The 22,887-nt window shown below is 38.3% G+C and overlaps 1 protein-coding gene across 1 annotated transcript in view; it reads left to right on the top strand.

Moving 5' to 3' along the window:
• Window positions 1–892: 892 nt before the first annotated feature.
• LOC115217014 (adenylosuccinate synthetase isozyme 2) overlaps window positions 893–22,887 on the top strand; it is an 85,251-nt gene continuing 63,256 nt past the window's right edge. Inside the window, exon 1 of the mRNA XM_029786538.2 lies at window positions 893–1,189. Coding sequence (XP_029642398.1) covers window positions 938–1,189 — 252 coding nt within the window. The 5' untranslated portion in view covers window positions 893–937. The remainder of the gene's footprint in view (window positions 1,190–22,887) is intronic.

A 22,887-nucleotide genomic window follows, 5' to 3' on the forward strand; every position in this document is an offset into this window, starting at 1 on the left:
CCGCCGAGGTCGACTTTGCTTTTCATCCTTTCGGGGTCGATAAAAAAGTACCAGTTACGCACTGGGGTCGATGTAATCGACTTCATCCGTTTGTCTGTCCTTGTTTGTCCCCTCTGTGTGTAGCCCCTTGTGGGCAGTAAAGAAATAGAAATATGTAATGGTTCTTCCAGCTTGTCCTCTAACATTCCTGAAATGTAAATAGAATTTCGATAGACTTCTTAGTCGACACTTTGTCCTTTAATTTGTGAACCCACGAAGAATGAACGGCAAAGTCAACTTCAGCAGGATTGGAAAGGAAAATATAAAGGAACGCTCGATTTTTCTTTGTATAATTATCGATGTAAACAACGAAAGAATCTCCTACGCGGTCATTTGAGCAGTCAAATCTCCTTCAAAATCACAGGTCTTAAGAAAGCAAAGACATCAGATGATGTGCTCTTGGAATTATATTTTGGGGGAAAAAAAACCATAATAAAACAGCCAGGATAGTCATGGTTGGAGTACCTATTCACCAAAGATTTGAAACTATAAACAACAGACGATCCAACGGTGTAGCCTCTGAATGGTCGCCTATCTTGCTAGAAATCACAGCCAAATCTCTCTCAAATTACTCTACCGTCTAAAAAAGGATCACATTGAATGAGGTATAAACTATTTGGTGGGGAAAATGGGGTGGTCATAATCGGAATGCCTTTTGATCAAGTAAATCTGCTCGATCTGCAAATGAATCAGGGGATAAACTAGTACTACGTGTTTATGGTGGGAGTAGAAGACAAAAGAAAGGAAGGAAGGAAGGAAGAAAGAAAGAGAGAGAGAGAGGGGGGGGGAGTAAGAAAGAAGCGTATAGTAGTAGAAGCATTTCAATGGTTGAAAGCGCGCGTTGCGTAGTTTCCCGCCATATCTAACGAGCTACGCATGCGCGCCGTTTAAGTCAGTCATGGAGCTAGATAGAGCTAAGGTGAACTCGAGCTTTAATAAGGTAGCGGACACGAACGGAGGGACATCACAAGCAGCCGAGTTCAATGGAGACGTAGATTGCCTACAGCAGCAGCAGACGAAGACTAAGAAACCGAAGATGACCAACGACGATCTGGTCACTGTTGTTGTAGGAACGCAATGGGGAGACGAAGGAAAGGGAAAAGTGGTCGACATCCTTGCTACGTCGGCCGATGTGGTGTGTCGTTGCCAGGTAAGTGTCATCATCGTTAAACCATTATCGTTGTTACTTACTGACAAATAACCTTTCTTCCTTCCATCACATTCGGCACGTTCTTCTCTTTACACATCCTACTTGGGCTTTCGCATATTTCCCACGAAGGAGCGAACTTCTAAGCGGATATTAGATCGGCTAGAAATAACAGCCAAATCTCGCATCTCAGTCTACTAATTATTATCTTCATGAAACAAGGACACACTGGATAATGTAATGTCAGATACATTATGTATACTGTATATATATATAGCTATATATATGTATATATATAGCACGTGTTCGATCCGTTAGAAGTAGCAGCCAACTCTTAGATTCCAACTCCTTCCACCACTGTCTTCATTAAGGAAGAGAAGACACATTGGATGATAGATTTTCTAAAAGTGTAGGAAGAAGACGTTTGCGATGGCTGGAATGCTTTTTTTTTATTTTTATCATAAGTCTACTCGGTGTTTGCCTGAACTAAACAGCTTTATTAGCCCCCGCCACCAGTATTATATATTCACCTCTGACTGGAAACAAAAGTGGATTGTCATGCTGCGAGTCATTTGATCACAGGTCTGCTGATCTAATAAAAAAAATCTCCATATATATAAATGTATATATATGTGTGTGTGTATATATATATATAGATAGAAAGATAGGGTAAATTTTTACCGAAGATAAATTTATATGTATGTGTGTGAGTGGTTTATTGTAATATTCATATTTAGTAATCGTTTGTTAGCGCGATGTGGTTTGGCAGAATCGAAGCGTTGGTATTTGTTTTGGCTCTTTTACTTTCTCAGTTCAGATCATGCTGAGGTCAACTTCATCCTTCACCCAAATGATAAAATATTGTAATATATTGAAGTACCAGGGCCGTTTGATATATTTCGCTTCCGATCCTTTCTAAAAAATACATCAAGCTCGTAATGGTTGTATAACGGATCCCAAATCCCTTGTCCAACTATGAGGCTCTGCTTACGAGCGAAGAAATATACCGATTGTAGTACACTGTCGTCACATCAATAATGATAGCATCTATAACACCCTATATCACTTTCTATTCAACACTCACCCATTCTATCATTCATTTGTATTCACACACACACACACACACACACACCCTGTCATTCACTCATGTGCCCTCTCTAAATAGGACCCCATCAAAAATGAATCGTGCTAAATAAATAGATATGGGTACAAGGCATGAAATTTGGTGGGAGGTGTAAGTCGATCAAATCGACTCCACTTCTTGAAGGGTACTTTATTTTATTGGTCTCAAAAAGAGGAAAAGCGAAACTGACCTAGGCCGGACTTGAACCCTGAATACCACAAGGCATTTTATCCGATTTTTTAACGATTCTGACAAGCCACCATCCTTTATAATATTAATAACATGAATAATAATAATAATATCCTTTCTTTATTAGTCATCAGGGCCGACAAAAATAAAATTGGACATTACAAAACATGAATAATAATATCGAACAATATGTGTGTGTGTGTGTGTATTGGAGTGTGGAAGCGTTGAGAACGGTGTCAAGCGTCTTGAGTAACCAATACATAAAATAATCCATTTATGTCTCTGTTCAGTGCTAAATGCTTATATTTAATATATATATATATACAAGGCGTACCCAATATGGGTATCCCGTACTTTAAAGCCTGAAATAAACTATACTCTATACCAAGGACTGAGTATTCTCTTTCGTTGACAAACTGTAACATTTTAAAAATTGAATATGTGTGTATATGTATGTACACACATATATACCCATCCTTCTGTTAAGGTCGTTCGTTTTGTAAGTGGTTTTTTTTTTTTTTGGAATATACCATTTTGCACTCTTTATTATATATTCGGTGGGTGTATTTTTAGTTGATGCCAGAATCGACAGGGATGCCCAGCAAAGCGTCATACTTAGCCTAATTAGTTTTATTCCCTCCTCATTCTGAAATTGGAATTCTGCCTAAGATCGTCTTGGATTTTCATTTCTCTTGGTCGATTAAATAATGCACCCATTTTGTTCTTGGGGCGCTAAATGTTCAAAACTACAATCCATCCACCTAGTTCTAACTTCCTAATTGCCACTGATAAATTAACTAGCCCCAACACCTGGAGTGTTTGATAAATCGCCTGTTCCCAACTCCTTCCTCAATCTGTGGCCTTGTGACTGTTGTTATGAAAATCAATATTTTTAAAATTTTTATTCTTTATTACAAAGGCACTTGATTGGGCAGAATAATGCCTGGCAATATTTGTTCCGGTTCTCTTAAGTTCTGAATTTAAAGTACCAATGAAGTACGGAATCAAATAATCGATTATTTCTTTCCCTCCAATTTCTGGCCTCCTGCCAAATTTAAGAAATCGTCATCACTGCTCATCTCTTTACTTTTGAGTTCAAATGCTTTAAGGTGGTTGAGTAGCTGGGGTTGACTTCGTTAACTATCCATCCGTCTAGTGTTGTTTTATCTCTCTCTGGGTCTGTCCTAATCGAACTGACTTTAATCAATATCATTCTAGCCATAACCATTTCGTTTAGTTTCGACGACTACATAATCCAGTGGTTCTTTGAGACGGTAAGATATGATGCGAAGAAGATTGGTTGCTATTTCTGGCAGCTCGAACGACTACGGCATTCGTGCATTCACTGACGATGGAGATATTTAACCCCAGACCAACCTTGATTGAGTAGGTCTGTGTTGAAAGGGCTTTCCATGGCCGTGATTATCTAGTTCTTTGTTTAAATGTAATGTTACCAGGACTACGTTACCCCGCTTATAAATAGATACCAGACTAATAAATATTGGATCATTTAAGAGACTTGTGATATTGGGCTTATGTTAATAACTAATATTACATATTCGTATGTCGTAAACTTTCTGTACAGTAATTTGTCCTGATGTCTTTGTGGAAACGGCATCGTACTTTTATTTTTGTTGCAGGATGTATAAATGTATGTGTGATATATGTGTTTGTGTGTGTAAGTATATATAAATAGTGTGTAGTTTATGTGTGTATGAAATAGTCAAGATATATAGAACCAGTAATTCTACGTGTGTTATTAGATAGATATCTTTTGTATATCTTGCTAGTTACTCTTACAACTAGCACACATCTCGCATTTCTGGATATCTGGGGCTTCCTCAACATAAAGGATGACCTCGTGCATCGCACTAAAATGTATGAAATGGGCGCGTACACATGCACTGTTCCACTTACGTAATGCCAACTAGTTATTGTCAGCGGATGTGTTTATGCTTTTATATAATTTACCAGATAAAACCCTCTCTCTCTCTCATACACGCACGCACATTTTTTTTCTCTCTCATCCATCTATTCACCTGTCTCTATATCCACCGGTATATCTCTCTACTGCTTGCGATGTGCCTTCTCTGTCTCCCATGTATATATATTTGATTTGCTGCTCTTGTTACACCTTGTTATTTTTATGTCATAAGTTTTTTTTTTTCTATTAAGTCTTCCTCTTGGCTTTTTTTCCAGGAGCTTTTCCAACAACCAACAACTTTTGTAGACCATTTTATTTACCCTGTGACACGTTCAAAATATCTTAAGTTTTCGCTAGTCCAGTTTTGTGCTTTTTTTTTTTTACAAGACTCCATTCAATTCTAGTTTCGTCCAACGCAAATGGCTTTGTCCTCTTTTTCTGTGTAACTAATTCTCAGAATTCTTCAACAGTACCAAAGTTGGAAACTGTCTTTTCTCTCTATCAGCTTTTTTAAGAGTCCAGCACATAGATTCGTGTTATTATCTATCTTTTGTTTCTTCCTTCATTCTTACTACCGTTTCTTCCTCGCAAGGTACATCTGAGATGCCATACCGAAGTGTCAGGTTTCGTTTCACTGCTATTTTTTAATATATTTGATATCTTCTGTATTGTTATTACCACTTAAGTTCAGTGTCGATGCTCCACAACTGCTTTCAGCCTACCTTATTCTATTTCTCATTCATATATAACTTCTGAATGTGCGTACGCGCGTGTGTATTATGTAAGAGAGGGGTAACTGAAAAGTTTCTGGCTTTGGGGAAAAGAAAATACAGGAGGATCAGTTAATTATGATTTTATTATTGAACGTATTTCCTTCTCAGATTCACACACTTATTGCAGCGGCCCCTCAGTTTAAATTTAAGCCCTGTGAAAGAACTCGGAAGGTTAGGCCTCCAACCGTGCCGTTCGCGACACCCTTAAGGCCAGGAACTTTTCTGCACCACCCCTTCATATATACTCGTTTTCGTGGATATTACATATGAATTTTACGTATATATACATGCATATATATACATATTATATATATATATATATATATATATACACAAAAATGACCCGGACAGTAGGTAATCCAGTGTGGAGTTCATAGTTGGAATTCCGAGGTCAAATCCTGACGTCTCCAGATACAAATACACTCAAACTTTTATCTCATCAACTTACCTGTCGCTTCTTCCCTTCTTAACCACCCCACTCTCATAGAAAAGCATTCCAACCTGGTTTCTAACCGTTCACTCCTTTGTTATCGTTTGGTTTAGGTTTAAGAGTTCAAAGTGGACTAAACCTTTCATATCCCACCAAACAGATAACAACTTACGTGGGTGAAGACCTTTAACATGGGGTACCGGTGTTTCTCCTTTCCCTACCCATTGTCTTCGGCGCTTGACATTTTTATAGGGAACTCATTTCTCGTCACCAGTCACTATTCGGTCGAAAAAAGGTTCATTTGTGAGACATAACAGCAAAGAAGAACACACATTCACTCTCTGCGTACGATTAGACTCGGAAAGTTTGTGAGAAATCCATTGACCCAGTTTGCTGACTTTCCGATTGTACGCAGGTGTCGATGAATGGTTGAATGAGCAAATCCAAGCTTTTCTGCTAGTTCCTCAACAGTTACAATGGGATTTTGTTCCACCGGGATTTGCTGGATGTTCTCGTCGAGCTCTATAGATCTTCAAGGACGAGACTCGTCTTCTAGGTTGTAGTTTCCGGTTCGTAATTTCTGGAGGCACCGTTGACACTGGCTTACGCTTATTGTCCGATCCCCATATGCTGCATTAATATGTTCCAGCCTCGTTGTTTATCATTGATAAAATGACAGAGGACGATTCAGTGTAGAATTTATAGTAAAAAAATGTAAACAAACAGAAAACGAAAACTCCCCCAAAGCGGGGAGACATTGGGTGAATATTTGAGGAAACCTCACAGCCATGGTAACTCTGAACACTAAGACAAAATGCCCTCTTCCAGTTATCTTTTTCCAATGTACAGGTGCATGCTCAGTGTAGGCCCGTTCACTCGGACCATGCTAACCATTCTGATATTTGCTAGGAGGCAACATTTGGTCCTCTAACTTTATTTTCCTTTTCAAGTAAAACTTGCAAAAGCTGACCAAAGAAGAAGGTCCCTGCCTTCAGGCCTTTCAATCGCATCCATCACAACTTCTTCCTCCAAAGCTACAAGTCAAAAACTGTCAGCCCTTTCCAGCCAAAGGAAGGTGGCGGGACGATCTTCATTATGAATTCAGCTGATAGCCAGATCTGTCCAACACGGGATGGCAGCTGTTCGACGTAACTCCACAAGTGAGCAATGTGTACAAAACGGTTTCGTCTCCTGTGCGTATCTCGGGCAGACCTGGCTTACAGTATTTTCTTTTTTGTAGAGTTTATCTCGGATCCATAAGTTCCGGCTCGAAAGCCCTGAACAAACCGGGTGTTTGATTTCCATCGACGCTCAGAAATTCCCAGAGAACGATATCGCTTTTGCTCTCCCCCAATCATCTCGTAAACGCCAACGTGAAATTTCCACCTCCGGCTATTGCTCGATTGGTAGAGGGCTGTGAGCACGATAACATTCTACATACTAAATGTCCTGTCTCAGTCTTCACTTGATCCAAGACTAGAACTGTGTTAAGGAGACGAGCTATAGGCAACTGTATCTGTTCACCGTCAAGTAATCTCTGGAGATGTCTGTCGCAGCCTCAGCGCTTGCCTGTACATCATCAGCGACGGGATGCCCAGTCCTCCACGCAGTGGCTATTGACAGCAAAAGCAGCGCCTGACTAGATTCGGTTATGATTGGAACACTGATCAACAGGTTTGCCCTGCTCGTCTCGTGTTGGTGATCAAGGTTAACCTCGATCTATAAACACATCACACACACACACGCACGCAAACAAAATACATTTTAATAAATACATATAAGATTGGTTGTTTTTTTTAGCTTTTCCGTCTCCATTTAAAATTTTTTTATACTACTGTATATAACTTTTTCTGACATTACTCGCGCAACACTTGTATACGTAAAAACAAAGGCATTAACGTTGAAGCAGAACTTTTATATAAACAAGTGATTCAGGAACAATAGAAAGGAAAAAAACACTGATAGATCTGAAGAATAAACTTATCAAATTACGTAAACAACATACATTATAGCCTGATCAGGGAAAACCCGTGATCTCATTGAACTATATGGTCCAATTCATGTTAGCATTAGTGATTCATGCATATGTGTGCATGCGCAGCCATATCTTTCTAATTGTCTTGTATTATTTGTACACGTTAAGGCGGTGAGCTGGCAGAAACGTTAGCACGCCGGGCATAATGTGTAGCTATATTTCGTCCGCCGTTACGTCCTGAGTTCAAATTCTGCCGAGGTCGACTTTGCCTTTCATCCTTTCGGGGTCGATAAATTAAGTACCAGTTACGCACTGGGGTCGATGTAATCAACTTAATCTGTTTGTCCCCTCTTTGTTTAGCCCCTTGTGGGTAGTAAAGAAATAGGTATTTCCTCTGCCGTTACGATCTGAGTTCAAATACCGCCGAGGTCGACTTTGCCTTTCATCCTTTCGGGGTCGATAAATTAAGTACCAGTTACGCACTGGGGTCGATGTAATCAACTTAATCTGTTCGTCTGTCCTTGTTTGTCCCCTCTTTGTTTAGCCCCTTGTGGGTAGTAAAGAAATAGGTATTTCGTCTGCCGTTACGATCTGAGTTCAAATACCGCCGAGGTCGACTTTGCCTTTCATCCTTTCGGGGTCGATTAAATAAGCACCAGTTACGCACTATATAAAGACACACACACACACACACGACAGGCTTCTTTCGGTTTCCGCCTACCAAATCCACTCACAAGGCTTTGGTCGGCCTGAGGCTGTAGCAGAAGACACTTGCTCAAGGTGCCACGCAAGCTTCTTACCACTAGCCACGCCTTCTTTTACTCGTTTCAGCCATGCGGATGAAGGCGCATGGCTCAGTGGTTAGAGCGTGGGGCTCACAATCATGAGGTAGTGAGTTCGATTCTCGTACCAGGCCGTATGTGTGTGTGTGACACTTTTTTCGCGTTGCTCCAGTTCACTCAGCTGTAGAAATGAGTTTGATAACATCACTGGTGTGGAGAGGAGAGGCTGGTATGCATGGGCGACTGCTGGTCTTCCATAAACAACCTTGCCTGGACTTGTGCCTTGGAGGGTGACTTTCTAGGTGCAATCCCGTGGTCAGTCATGACCGAAGGGGGTCTTTATATGTATATATATGTATTTATATAATACACACACATACATATAGTGGCGTAGGCCGGTTTATGGGGTTACCCTGGGTTTCTCGCTCATAAGAGGTTTAGCCTTACGGAGTATCTTCAGACCCCAAACACTGCTGGCCTGAGACCTCTTTAAAATAATTTAAAGACGTCTCAGGCCAGCAGTGTTTGGGGTTTGAAGATATGCCATAAAGCTAAATTCCTTATGAGCGAGAAACCGAAGGTAACTTCATAAACCGGCCTACTCTACTACAGGGGCAGACTGAGTCGTCAGTCTGTAGGGCACTGCCCGAAGGGCCAGAGCTCTGAGGGCCCCGCACTGTATATGTTAACTCTACTAAAACGCACATTCAAGGGGGCCCGGTAAACAGTTATGCCCGAGTGCCCTTAATACTCCGAATCCACCTCTGCCCCATTATAGTATTAACTGCTTTAGATCTTAGAGTGTGCTTCTCCAGATTTATGTTTTTCTATAAACTAATATATATACATAATGTTTGGCATATATACACACACATATATATATATACATAATGTTTGTGTGTAAGCGTGTGTGTCTGTTTGTCCCCACTACCACTTGACAACCGTTGCTGGTTTGTTTACTTAGTAGTTTAGCAAAAAGAAGCTGATAGAATAAATACAAAGCTTTAAAAAAAATAAGTACTTAGGTTCGAGTAACCCTTCAGGGCGGTAACCCAGTATGACCACAGTGCAATAACAAAAACAAATAAAAGATACCCTTTTCCTTTCCCATGATTTCAAGAGGCAGCTGTATGTCTCTTGTTGACGCCATCCTACAATTTTCACAGTTAAAGTACAAGATGGTTCTATAATAGACACGAAAACGTACTTAATATCCCATTCACTAAGCTGTTATCACTTTCCCCTCTCAAAATTCACAATTTTAGTACAAGTTAGCTCCTGACACGAACGCATTGTCAATGGATAGAATTGAGCGAAGGTCAGGAACTTAATTTCCCTGTCACTGCCCGCCGTGTGAAAATTTCTGGCCCTAAAACGAAAGCTTTTTGCCAAACTGAAAATTTGTGGTTGATGTGAATATTATTTTATTTATTTACTGAAAAAATGATAGTTTCTAGGAAAGTGAAAGCGTCGTCAGAGATGCCTACGATAAAACGATGCCTGTTTGCACTAAACTGATATAAATACATATCCTGAACTAAACATTAAACCACATCCGTTGGCGAGTCTCCAGCACGAAATTTAGAAGTTTCGAAGGCTATAGAGATATGCTTTAGTCTCTACAATTCCTGGATCTACTCCGGCTCGGGGTGGTAGTACCTGTCAAGGGTCTCAACTAATAGCAGAAAATTGTTCTGTGGTTAAGAGATACGAGCTTGACGTAGGATTGACTATAGATGTATGTGGCATAGATCCAATGGTTTGTGAATATGCCCTGATATTATGTAAACCAGTGCCTCCTGTCTAAGGTCTAAATAGGCCTTGTGCTTCAAAGTTTAAGCTCAGAGGAGCACAAGACGAGCAGAGCAAATAGTAAATAAGCCAGTAGAAGGTAATGGGGTAACCCACTGCTGTATTTTTACCGAGAAAAATCACGATTCTTCTTACTCTAGCATAGATGCCTAAAGACATGGGTGGATAGAAAGAGAGATGTATTTTTAATATATATTCGTGAACTGAAGGCGGCGAGATGGCAGAATTGTTACCGTCCCAGACAAAATGCTTAACGGCATTTCGTCCGTTTTCCCGTTCTGAGTTCAAATTCCGTCGAGGTCGACTTTGCTTTTCATCTTTTCGGAGCCGATAAGATATGTATCAGTTGAGGGCTGGGGTCAATTTAAACGATTTACTCCCTCCCAGGAATTTGCTGGCCTTGTGGCAAAATTTGAAATCAATGTTTATTCGCATGTTTTTTTTTTTAATTTCTTTACTTTACTTGTTTCAGTCATTTGACTGCGGCCATGCTGGAGCACCGCCTTTAGTCGAATCAAATCGACCGCAGGACTTATTCTTTGTAAGCCTAGTACATATTCTGTCGGTCTCTTTTGCCGAACCGCTAAGTTACGGGGACCTAAACACACCAGCATCGGTTGTCAAGCGATGTTGGGGGGACAAACATATACACACACATACGTATACATATATACGACGAGCTTCTTTCAGTTTCCATCTATCAAATCCACTCACAAGGCTTTGGTCGGCCCGAGGCTATAGTAGAAGTCACTTGCCCAAGGTTCCACGCAGTTGGACTGAACCCAGAACCATATGGTTGGTAAGCAAGCTACATACCACACAGCCACCCCTGCTAATAATTTACATTTCTGATATACAGTAATCTCTCGACTGTCGCAGCTGTTATGTTTCAAAACCACCCGCGAAGTAGAAACAATACAGTATGTATTTATTTCATTATAAATGCAAAACAACACCACGGAGGAATCGACGTAAGCTTAAATAATCCTTTTTACTATAGGCGCAAGGCCTGGAATTTTGGGGCAGGGGATTAGTCGATAATATCGATCCCAGCATGTAACTGGTACTTAATTTATCGACCCCGAAAGGGTGAAATGCAAAGTCAACCTAAGCAAAATTTGAACTCAGAACGTAACGGCAGACGAAATACCTATTTCTTTACTACCCACAAGGGGATAAACACAAAGGGGACGAACAAGGACAGACAAACGGATTAAGTCGATTACATCGACTCCAGTGCGTAACTGGTACTTATTTAATCGACCCCCGAAAGGATGAAAGGCAAAGTTGACTTCAGCAGAATTTGAACTCAGAACGTAGCGACATGCGAAATATCGCTAAGCATTTTTCGTCCGGCGTGCTAACGGTTCTCCCAGCTCGCTGCCTTTCAATATGGTTAAATAATACACCGCGATATGGCGAGAAATTACTGTATACCCTAGTATATACTGATGTTTGCAGACAGTTAAAAACGGTTTTGTTTTGTCCTAGCTAAACTCCAAACATACTTAATTAACTATTCACTTTAATTTTATTTATTCCTCAACGGAGAAGCGTTCAGTTTAGCCCGGGAAGCGGGATTCTAAATTCCCGAACCGCTTTCCCATAGCCCGGCAATTATGAAACAAAGTGACCTTATCAGACACTTTCTGTGGACGTTGTTAATCAAAAAAAAAAAAAAAATCCGAATAGATTTTGAACAAATCGATAAATCGAAAACGAAAGTACACAAATACTTACTGGAATATTTGGCATTCACACAAGTTTCATTATCGAATACTTTCGGATCTTTTTTTTTTATATCATGTGTGTGTGTGGTGTACTTTACAAATGTGCCAAAGTTATCTTATAACTTATATTATATAATAACTGTGTTGTGTAGGAAAAGTCAAACCAAGCCATAATTCTAAGCAGGTCCACCTTAATTCACCTTGACTGTCGCTGATGTGGGTTTTTTTAAATCCTTCGCCAGCATACGCACTCGTAGACACTATGTAACGAAAATGAATACCTTTACAAGCGTCGTCCCCCCTCGACTTTGTTTCCTCATACGTTTCAGAAAAATAGGTATCTTTTAATGAAATTTGCTACAAATACCTTTCACATAGTGCTGACTACGATTATATAGGGATTTTGTTGTGAAGAATTTCTTTTTCGGAGGCGGTAGTTTCGGATAACTCGCACGGATTGACTTTGTTTTCCCATATCTTTCAGAAAAATCGGTATTTTTTTAATGAAATTTCCCACAAATACCTTTCAGATGGTGTAGATTACAATCACTGGCACACATCACATATATTACAAAATGAAACTTAAACTTTTGAAAAAAAATGTGACCATGTCAGAATTATATGGTTGGCCGCCCACCATTTTCTTCCCCCTCGCATTGTGGTGCGCCTGAGCACTGTATGCAATAATTTCATTATTATTATTATTATTAAATTTCGATGTAATCTACGCTATCTGAAAGGTGTTTGTAGAAAATTTTATTTGAAAAAGATACTCATTTTTTTATTCTGAGAGCTCTGAGGTAACAAGGTAGGATGGGGGCACGTTTGTGTAGGTATGCCTATGGTTTTGTTCATAGCCCAATCCATATGCCCGTCAATCACCAGTAACTGTATTGGCACCTGAACAATTGATGTATTGCCACTGCATTCCATATTAATTTACTTGTCTGAGCATGTTTTTTTAACATAATTCTTTCTGTTCACTCAAATAACAACCGTTTTCCTGTCTTTGGTTTCCACAATTAAAGATATTGGCGATCTTTCGTCTCTAGTAGACCTTTCCGTCGATTTCCGTAAAATTTTTTTTTTTTTTTACATATGGGCTTGCGGGAACTTTTGAAGTAATGAGAGCGAAAGAGACTAAGAGAAAGCGATTGTATGACGAGGGAAGTTCTTTTGAAGTTACCGTGCATGGGAAGCATTGATGTACATGTGTGTGTGTGTGTTTGATGGGGTGTGGGAGACAGACAGTATGTTGTGTAAGTGAAGTGCTTTTGTTAGTGTGTGTGAAGAGACAGAGAGTAATGTGTGAAAGAGAGAGATAACTGAAATTTTTTACTCGGTGTATGTGTATATGTATGTATATTACTTCAAAAGTTCCCGCAAGCCCATATGTAAAATAAAAAAAAAATTTTTTTACGGAAATCGACGGAAAGGTCTACTAGAGACGAAAGATCGCCAAGATATTTCTATCACACACCGTGGAGATTATTATCAATAAATATAACTTTGATTTAATAGTTTCCTCGTTTGTGTGTATTAATTAATATAACATTGAAGTTCCTCATTTCGTTTATTATTTTTCCTTTTAATAAATTAACCTGCAATTGTTCAGTATCTGTTCCAGATAGAAAAAGGCTGTCCTTATGTCGTTCGGTCATTCGTGAATCTTTTTATGGTCTGTGACGAAACCCTGTGCTTATGCATGTCTCTTAGAGGGGAGAATGTGTACCTACACAAACACGTATTCATCTCCTTGCCTTCATTCGTTTTGCATTTTTGTGTTACACACACATGCACATACAGTGTGTGTGTGTGTGTATATATATATATATATATATATATATATATATATATATATATATATATATAAAGGGGTTTTTTCCTTGTGTTATTTGTCCTGTACTCTATTTTTTTGTTGTTTAAGAAAAATGTCCAGTTCCTTGGGTAATATATTTATTACATCCGTGACCATCACGTCCTTCAAAGGACAGGATAGTCCACGCATGGAATGCTTTTGTTATGTATAGGACTACATGTCGAACATCCCACCCCTACCTCATTTAAAACACTTGGATGTGATTTGAGGGCGACTTTACTGCTATTTCCACGAGGTCGGTCGACCAAGTTAAAGATTCCTCTCATTGATCCGACTTTTCGTTAGTCTTCAAACAGGATCGAAGTTCCAGAAAAATCTGGAATATTCAAATTTATAGAAAACATTAAAAAAAATATCATCATTGGTTGGCGTGTCCTTTGAATGTCCTCTTCATTTATTTATTTTTTTTTCTTTTTTACAACTGACCTGTGTGTATATGTATGTGTGTGTATATATTTTTATAGATATATAGATAGATATATAAAATAACCTTCACAGTTATCTAACCTATTAGAAATTGCGTTTGAAAGCAAACACGTGTGTGTCTTTTACACCCCCTCGTGTTTATTATGTATGTATATATATATATATATATATATAGTGTATCTCTCTCTTCTCCAGCACTCTCTAACTTCTGCTGTCCTCTTCGTTGCGTGGTTTAACTTCCTCTGCCTAATATCATCCATCATCGCTCTCTTTCTCCCTATCTGACCCTTCTCTTAGAGGGGTAGAATGTGTACCTACACACACACGTATTCATCTCCTTGCCTTCATTCGTTTTGCATTTTTGTGTTACACACACATACATATACAGTGTGTGTGTGTGGCATTTATGTGTAATAAAGCCCTCTCTATATAATATAAAAAAATATTTTCAAGTGAAAAACATTTTCAGATTTTTTTTCTCTTATGAGGTTATTCACGCTAACTACCTGATAATTTCTTGTTAAGATTTCTTATTAAGATTTTATCCTTAATTGTTAAATTTATATATATATATATATATATATATATATAGACATAGGTAACACACTCCCATTCATCCACGTGCTCGAAATCTGGCATTTTTATAGAATAAAGTTGGAAATTATCTAATGGTCCGAAAACTGTAATTCTTCGGATGTGTATGTTGTTAGGGCCGTAGATTACGATTCAGAAAAGAATATACAAATAATGATAATAATAATATTAAAATTGAAATTATGTTACGCATATGATCGAAATATAAACATAAAAATATCGGGCCAAAATATCTTCAAAAGTAGGTCGAAACTAAAAAAAAATTACAAAAGCGAAGGAGAGAAAAACCACACACACACACACCACTTTTTTCTTTATTTCTTTGTAAAATCATAATCTACGACGTTTGATTTTGAGCCCTAAATAATCTTCATCTGTATCCTGTATGAATAATACTCAAAAATCCCGTTATCCAGCTCCACATCGCCTCTTCCCAGCCTTGAAATGTCCGAATCCTGTGTTTGACAGCACAAGGCTAGTTCACCGTCCTGTTGTATAATTTTCTTGCTTCCGTCCTGTATTCCGAGACATGAAGAAAGATTTATAGCCGCTATTTTGCCCACACTTTCATACATACAAACACGTACGCAACACGCATAGACATAACACAATACACACGCGCGTACACTCACTTATACTGTGTAACTGTGACGCACTAACATTTCTAATACTGTATTCCATGTGATGAAATCTGCTACAGTCGTCGGCCACTCCCCGCCGCCGTCTTCCTCTTCCTAGTCGTAGCCCATCCATCTCGTCTGTCCGACAGAAGCGAAAGCAAAAAAGTGAACGGCTGTTTAGAAGAAAGTGAAAGCTGAGCAAAGTGAAAGAGTTGTTTTTGATAATTTTGCTTTATACAAAGGTTAAATGATAAATTGATATTCATTTCTTAGTGTATATAACCACTAACATTTCTGATATATATCCAGTTGAGAGCAAAGTTTTCTATATACCCTTCGTTGTACTCTTCTTCTCCAGTCTGGACCCTAAGCATACCATTTGCCATAATGTATAAGTTTCATTATATATATATAATCAAAGTAAGCAACAAGAATATCTCCGGTTACTTTGATTATAATCACCCCATGGATTTATATGGATAACACCGTACAAAATTCTGGTGCATCTGACTTAAGTACCATATTCATTTGAATCTAAATTTTGCTGAACTTATATATATATATATATAGGCGCAGGAGTAGCTGTCTGGTAAGTGGGTTGCTTACCAACCACATGGTTCCAGGTTCAGTCCCACTGTGTGGCAACTTGGGCAAGTGTCTTCTACTCTAGCCTCAAGCCAACTAAAGCCTTGTGAGTGGATTTGGTAGACAGAAACTGAAAGAAGCCTGTTGTATGTGTGTATATATATATATATATATATATACATGTGTGTGTGTGTGTATGTATATGTTTGTGTCTGTGTTTGTCCCCACAACATCGCTTGACAACTGATACTGGTGTGTTTACGTCCCCGTCACTTAGCAGTTCGGCAAGAGAGACTGATAGAATGAGTACTAGGCTTACAAAGAATAAGTCCAGGGGTAGATTTGCTCGACTAAAGGCAGTGCTCCAGCATGGCCGCAGTCAAATGACTGAAACAAATAAAAGAAAAATATATATATATATATAGCAAATGAAAGACACAAGATGGAATATAAGAGAATTTATTGTTAACCACGACAATTGTTTCGACACATTCCTCTTGGGTGGGACACTCAACAACTGGTTCAGGAGCATCCGGTGGTGTAGATGTATCTCCTCGGGTGATAAATAAATACAACTCGTTAAAATGACTGTTCCGCCGTGTAACTTTCCGTTTTGTAGAGAGAAAAGCAGCCAGACGGAGAAAAATATTTTCATTTATACAGAATAATCCCATGGATTATTATGTGTGTGGGGTCCAGTTAAGAAAGACACCAACCACAAGATGGCATTCGAAGATCTTCCTAAGGACATAGTGTGGAACACATGCACCAGGTTCTGGAACCATCTTCAAGGTCATGGTGGAAGTGAGGGCAACTATAGATCATTCAATGAATATTAATTTTTCATTTTACTCAATGTAATATACCTTATTTGATGCTATGTAAAATGTACATTTTTTATAAAAAAAAAATCTCAAAAACTCTGCTCCAGTTCTTTTCTGTGACGTTGGGCATTCCACACTGTGTGATAACTCGTCAACTCAGCAGTACATCTTGGCTCTTCTGTAATTGGCAAAAAGGCTTGACGAATAATTATTTATAATTATGAATAATTTGGAGTTGTGTCATTAGCATAAAGTGAAAAATAAAAGAACAAAGGAATTTTCGATATGCTACATTAAATATGATTGGCTCTATTTCACAACTTTACAATTCTCTCTCACAATAAAATACTGTGTCTCTGTTACTCCTTTCATCATGTGAGCCCCAAAAAACCAACCCCCAGTGACCTGTTGACATATATTTTGTTGGGGGGCTTATGTTAACCCTTTAGTATTTAAACCGGCCATATTCAGCCCAAATATTCTTGTTCAAACTGGCCAGATCCAGCCTTTCACACCCTTGTTACAATGTCATTCTGAAAATAATCACATCAATTATCAACATCTCAAAGCTATAAGATAATGCTTAATTTATTCTACAAAATGTGAATAAATAATCATGACATTTGACAGAACAATCTGAATGCTGAAAGGTTAAAGTAGTGAACTGACAAAATTGTTAGAGTGCCAGATTGCCTTGTGGTTTTTGCTCTCTAGATGCAAAAAATCACTGAGATCAACTTTGCCTTTTTGTCTTCCCTGGGTTGGTAAAGCACCAGTCTTGTACTAGGATTCATTCTCCTCCCTCTGGAAGAAATTGGCCCCTGGTGAGAAAAGGGCTTCAGTAGGTCTGTCTTTCAATTGGGGTTCATATGGCCCTTGGGAGTCCATATAAAATTTATGTGCAATGAATTGGTTTTACAATACATAAAATATTAAATTTTTTTAATACAATACTTAATACTACGTAATTATAAAAATATAATGGGATTTTTTAAACGTCAAATAGCTATGGAGGTCCAGTAGGGTTAAATAGGAATCAAAGTGGTCCACAGGCAAAAAAGTGGTTGGAACCCACTAGTCTAAGACATAAGAGTAACACCATCAGAAGTTGAGCCTAATGCCATATATGTTTGTTTGAATGTGTATGTGTGTAAGGTTAAAGACAGTTCATCCAAACAGCAGATCCATTCAGTTGGATTTTTTTTTATCAACTGTGTACATCGTTGAGTCTAGAAGGAAAAATCCTGTGATATCTATAGACAATCAAAGAGAACCGATTGATCAAAACCTTGATTAGAATGTAATCCTGTCTGTCTTGTGTCTAAATAAATACGTACATTGATTTTTGTTGCTAACATGTTGGTGTGATTGTATGTTTAAGTGTGAGAGAAGTGACAATCATTTGAACTTAGTACATTTATAAGCTGACAAACCCTGTAACAGCAAACTGCATTGATTAAAAGTAAACAAAAATCTAGCACACTTCAGTAGTATTCAATGGGAAATGCAGTTATCATACATACCTGATTGTGTGTGTATGCATACAAGGTGCAGTGAATATATTTTCAAAATCATGCAAAAATGAAAACAACACTGACATTTCATTTTAACAGATATATTTACCAAAGTTGCATAAGCATATCTTGAAATACTAAAGAGTAAATTTATTCAATAAAATCGCCATTGGCTTCAACTATGGCCTCCAGACTCTTCTGGACAGTCTCCTTGTTTAAGGTGGTGAATGCTGCCATAATCCTTGCCTTCAGTTCATCTTTGGTGTTATAAGGAGTTTTGTTGGTCTCTCGCTCTACTGCACCCCACACATAATCAAGTGGGTTGCAGTCTGGGGAATATATATATATATTATGTACATACACAAAATATATATGTATGCATATTAATATTTTTACAGTATATCAGGTTGAGTGAGAAGTAAGCAATGTTTTGAACCATGAATTTGTACAAGATTTTTACAGAGTTTTGAATTTTTTTTAAAACATTTTTTTGCAATTGTCTCATAATATAGAGTATGTTTTTGCTGAATAAAATTTGTTGAAAAAAAGCTGCAATAATTATGCACCAACCCAATATATGTGTGTGTGTGTCTAGCATGGAAAACGGACATTCAATGATGATGATGATATATATAATGTATGTATGATGTGTGCATGCATAAACAAGAATTTCTTTTGTGAAATTCATCAACCCAGTGGGGTAGCTTTACAAGATTGCAGCACTGCAGTGTCTCAAAGTCCTTTTATGCTGGTGAATCACATGAATTATGAACATATATCCTGTAAAGAGAAGAGGTGTCCTCCAGTGACAAACAACAGCAATAAAATATTCATGGTTAAACTTATCAGAACATGTTAAGAATGAAGAGTTACACTATTGTTTGGATTTTTGCTCTTCTGCTTGCAACCCATAAATTATTGTATTTTAGTTCCAAGATACAGCCCACGGACGCTCTAGAATGCTTCATCACTTAGGTTTCTGGGATCTCAGTGGTTTCAGGTCTTTCAACATTAGACCCACTCAGCCTACATTGATCAAGACCCTGCTTGAATCCTAGTTGCTGCAAACCACTGGGTCTGCCTGGAATCTTTGATCCTCTTATTTATTTATCTTTTTTCTTTTTGATTGGCCATAAGTAGCTGCGGGCTGGACAAGGACATTAATGTGATGAGGACGATAACGATAAAAATGAATAAAAATGGGAGGGGCACTGGTGCCCGCTGACCGATAACTCCTCGAAAACACTGTTCAATTTAAAATCAAGAAAAATTAATATACAGTAATTAGATACAAGTATAAAAATTCCCAAAAACAAAAATTCGTTTTCCATTCATCTTCCTTGTCCGGGCCCCTAAGTAAGTTTCCTGCTGCCTGCAGGAAAGCCTGCATTGGCAGGCCCAGACGAAGGGACACAAAATCTTCATTATTACAGGTCCTCCTCACCTCAATTAGTTCTTCTTGGGTGATGGCCTCCGTAGCCACCTGCGGAGGCCAACATGGATCGTCTATACAGACCGAGTCGTATCATTCTCGGTCTAAAAGACTATCTGTGATCCTCTTATTTGCTGCACCAATAACTCCAAGCCCAGTTGGAGCCATATATAAAAGAAAACTTGAATAAATCAAGGTATTTTACAACTGCTAAACACTGATTTCAGATGTTGGCCCAAAGCCAGCAATTTTGGGGGAGTGTTCAACTGGTACTTATTTTATTGACCCCAAAAGGATGAAAGGCAAAATTGATCCCTGCAGCAGTTGGACTCGGAACATAAAGTCAGAAGAATGCTGCTAAGCATTTTTCCTGGTGTGGTGATGATTCTGCCAGCATGCTACCTTAAATAGTTTCAAATTTTGGCACAAGGCCAGCAATTTCAAGGGAGAGGATAAGTCAACATCAACCTCAGTGCTCAACATGTACGTACTTCATCGACCCCAAAAAGATGAAAGGCAAAGTCGACCTCGGCGGAATTCGAACTCGGAACACAAAGACGGATGAAATGCTGTTAAGCATTTTGCCCGGCATATTAATGATTCTGCCAGCTTGCTGCCTACACGACTGCTGAATATTAGAGTATGTTTTACTTTATGCTTTCATTCAAACAATACAGTTTGTTTCACTTTGCCAACTTGTATGTCGTGATCATCGTCGTCATGTATGTCTGCACCACATAATATGTACAAAGTTTGGAAGATCTTAACAATTTCCTTTAATCAGCCCTGTAATCCTTGATTATCTCATCCTTAAAACACAAGGTATTGAGTACTTTTATGGGTTTTTTTTTTATATCACAATAAATAAAAACCTAGTACAAATGCATATTACATAGATATTTAGATTATCAAAATACAGAACAAATTATGTCGTGGGAATTGTATTTTTTTTTTTTTAGTATTTTTGTCACCAAAACTTCAGATATGCTAGGTTTTTGTGTTTTTTACTTTGTGTGTTTTCCTTTGCTTTTTATCTTTTGTGTTGATATATAAAGCTTATTTATCAATGACTCCTTCTGCTACTCCACCTCTTTATATAGATAATTTCCCATTTTTTTCTCACCATACTATTATATCACCAGTTTCAACTGGAGGTCAACATAGTTTCATACATCTTGTTTTGCTAGTTTTTTTTTTGTGTTTTTTAAGAACTCTTGAGAACTCTTCTAGATAACTTTTGGGGGTTTCTTCTCCTTATCTGACCTCTTCATTGATCTCAAATATCAAAGGAACTTCTTCACTTTAGAGATTTATTTTTGATTAGTTGTTTTGTAATAAGATTACATGTAATTTTTTTTTTTTAGTTTCCAGGTTATTAACCTTCCTTTTTAGATATGAAACATAAAGTTGGTGGCTTTGGATTAGTTTCATCTCAGATCTTCATTGTGTATCTTATTTGTAAATGTGTTCATCATACCAGGCTTAATTTGAACTGAGATCCTCTATTTCCAAACTAAAGGTAATAATACCAGGCCAATTATCCCAGCTTATGTCCATCATGGGGTAATGTGTGCATCCAGGAATAAGATACTTGATGGATGCCCTCTTAGACTTGTGGAGCCAATGTCCTCATTCTCTTAGACTTACGTAGTTCATGTCCATGCCTTCTCAAAGATCAAAACACAACAGAAATATTGGCATCAAATTTTGGCACAAGGCCAGCAATTTTGGGGAGGCTAGTCGATTATATTGGTTCTCTTCCTCCCAGTACTCAATTGGTACTCATTTTATCAATCCTGGAAAGATGAGGGGCAAAAATCTACCCCAGTGGCATTTGAGCACAGAATGTAAAGTCAGAAGACTTGTCCCTAATCATTCTGACAGACATGGTGACGCTTCTGCTAACTTGTTGCCTTACAGCATAGAAATCTCTCTTTTACTTGTTTCAGTCATTTGACTGCAGCCATGTTAGAACACCACCTTTAGTCGAGCAAATTGACCTCAGGACTTAATCTTTGTAAGCCTAGTACTTATTCTATTGGTCTCTTTTGCCGAACTGCTAAGTTACAGGGACGTAAACACACCAGCATTGGTTGTCAAGCGATGTTGAAGGGACAAACACACACACACATATATACATATATACAACGGGCTTCTTTCAGTTTCCGTCTACCAAATCTACTCACAAGGCTTTGGTCGGCTCGAGGCTATAGTAGAAGACACTTGCCCAAGGTGCCACGCAGTGGGACTGAACCCGAAACCATGTGGTTGGTAAGCAAGCTACTTACCACACAGCCACTCCTACACCTATTGAGAAACATTTCGTATCTGAAGCTGAGGTTAATAGTTTAAAAAATTTTAAGTCTAAGTAATTGGTTATTGAAATGAACTTTTCATTGAGTTCCCTTCTGTGCCATCACTGATTGTTAGAAGGTTTAATGTCCAGCCTGTCAGACTGGTAAGGAAGTAATGTCCACTCTCACAGACTTGTATAGTCACTGACCATGGCCTCTTAGACTAGATTCGTGGAGCCAGTGTTCTGCGGGTAAATAAAATAAGTAACAGCCGAACACTGAGATTTAGATGAATGGCTTCCATCTCCCGCTGAAGATTTCTGGCCCTGTGTCAAAAAAATTATAAAGAATTATTATGATGATGATGATGATGATGATAATTATGAGAAATAGGTTTTTAACTTCATTATTAATATAAACAAAAATCTATTTACAGCCCCCCTCCCTCCCTCACCCCAAACTAACAAACAAAACCAAAACCAAATTTCCTGCAGATTAACTCAGCGTGGAATTAGATTTTTTCTGTTTTTGAGCATGAGAAAAACAACAAAAGTAAACAAGAAAAAGTGAACCAAAAAAAAAAAAAACCCAATTCCCCGTCACCACCACTACCACCAAATACTTTTCTCACCCAGCTGGAATTTGTTAATTACCTCTCCTCCCATTTCTCTAATTTCAAAATTATATATATAATTATATACCATCTGTTATTATAAAATCGAGGATGTTGCTTGTGAAGGCACAGGAGTTAGTGTTCATCTAGCGGTTGTAGGTTCAATCCTAGATGAAGCTTTG

This window comes from Octopus sinensis, linkage group LG11, assembly GCF_006345805.1.
Source record: "Octopus sinensis linkage group LG11, ASM634580v1, whole genome shotgun sequence".
Lineage (NCBI taxonomy): Eukaryota > Metazoa > Mollusca > Cephalopoda > Octopoda > Octopodidae > Octopus > Octopus sinensis.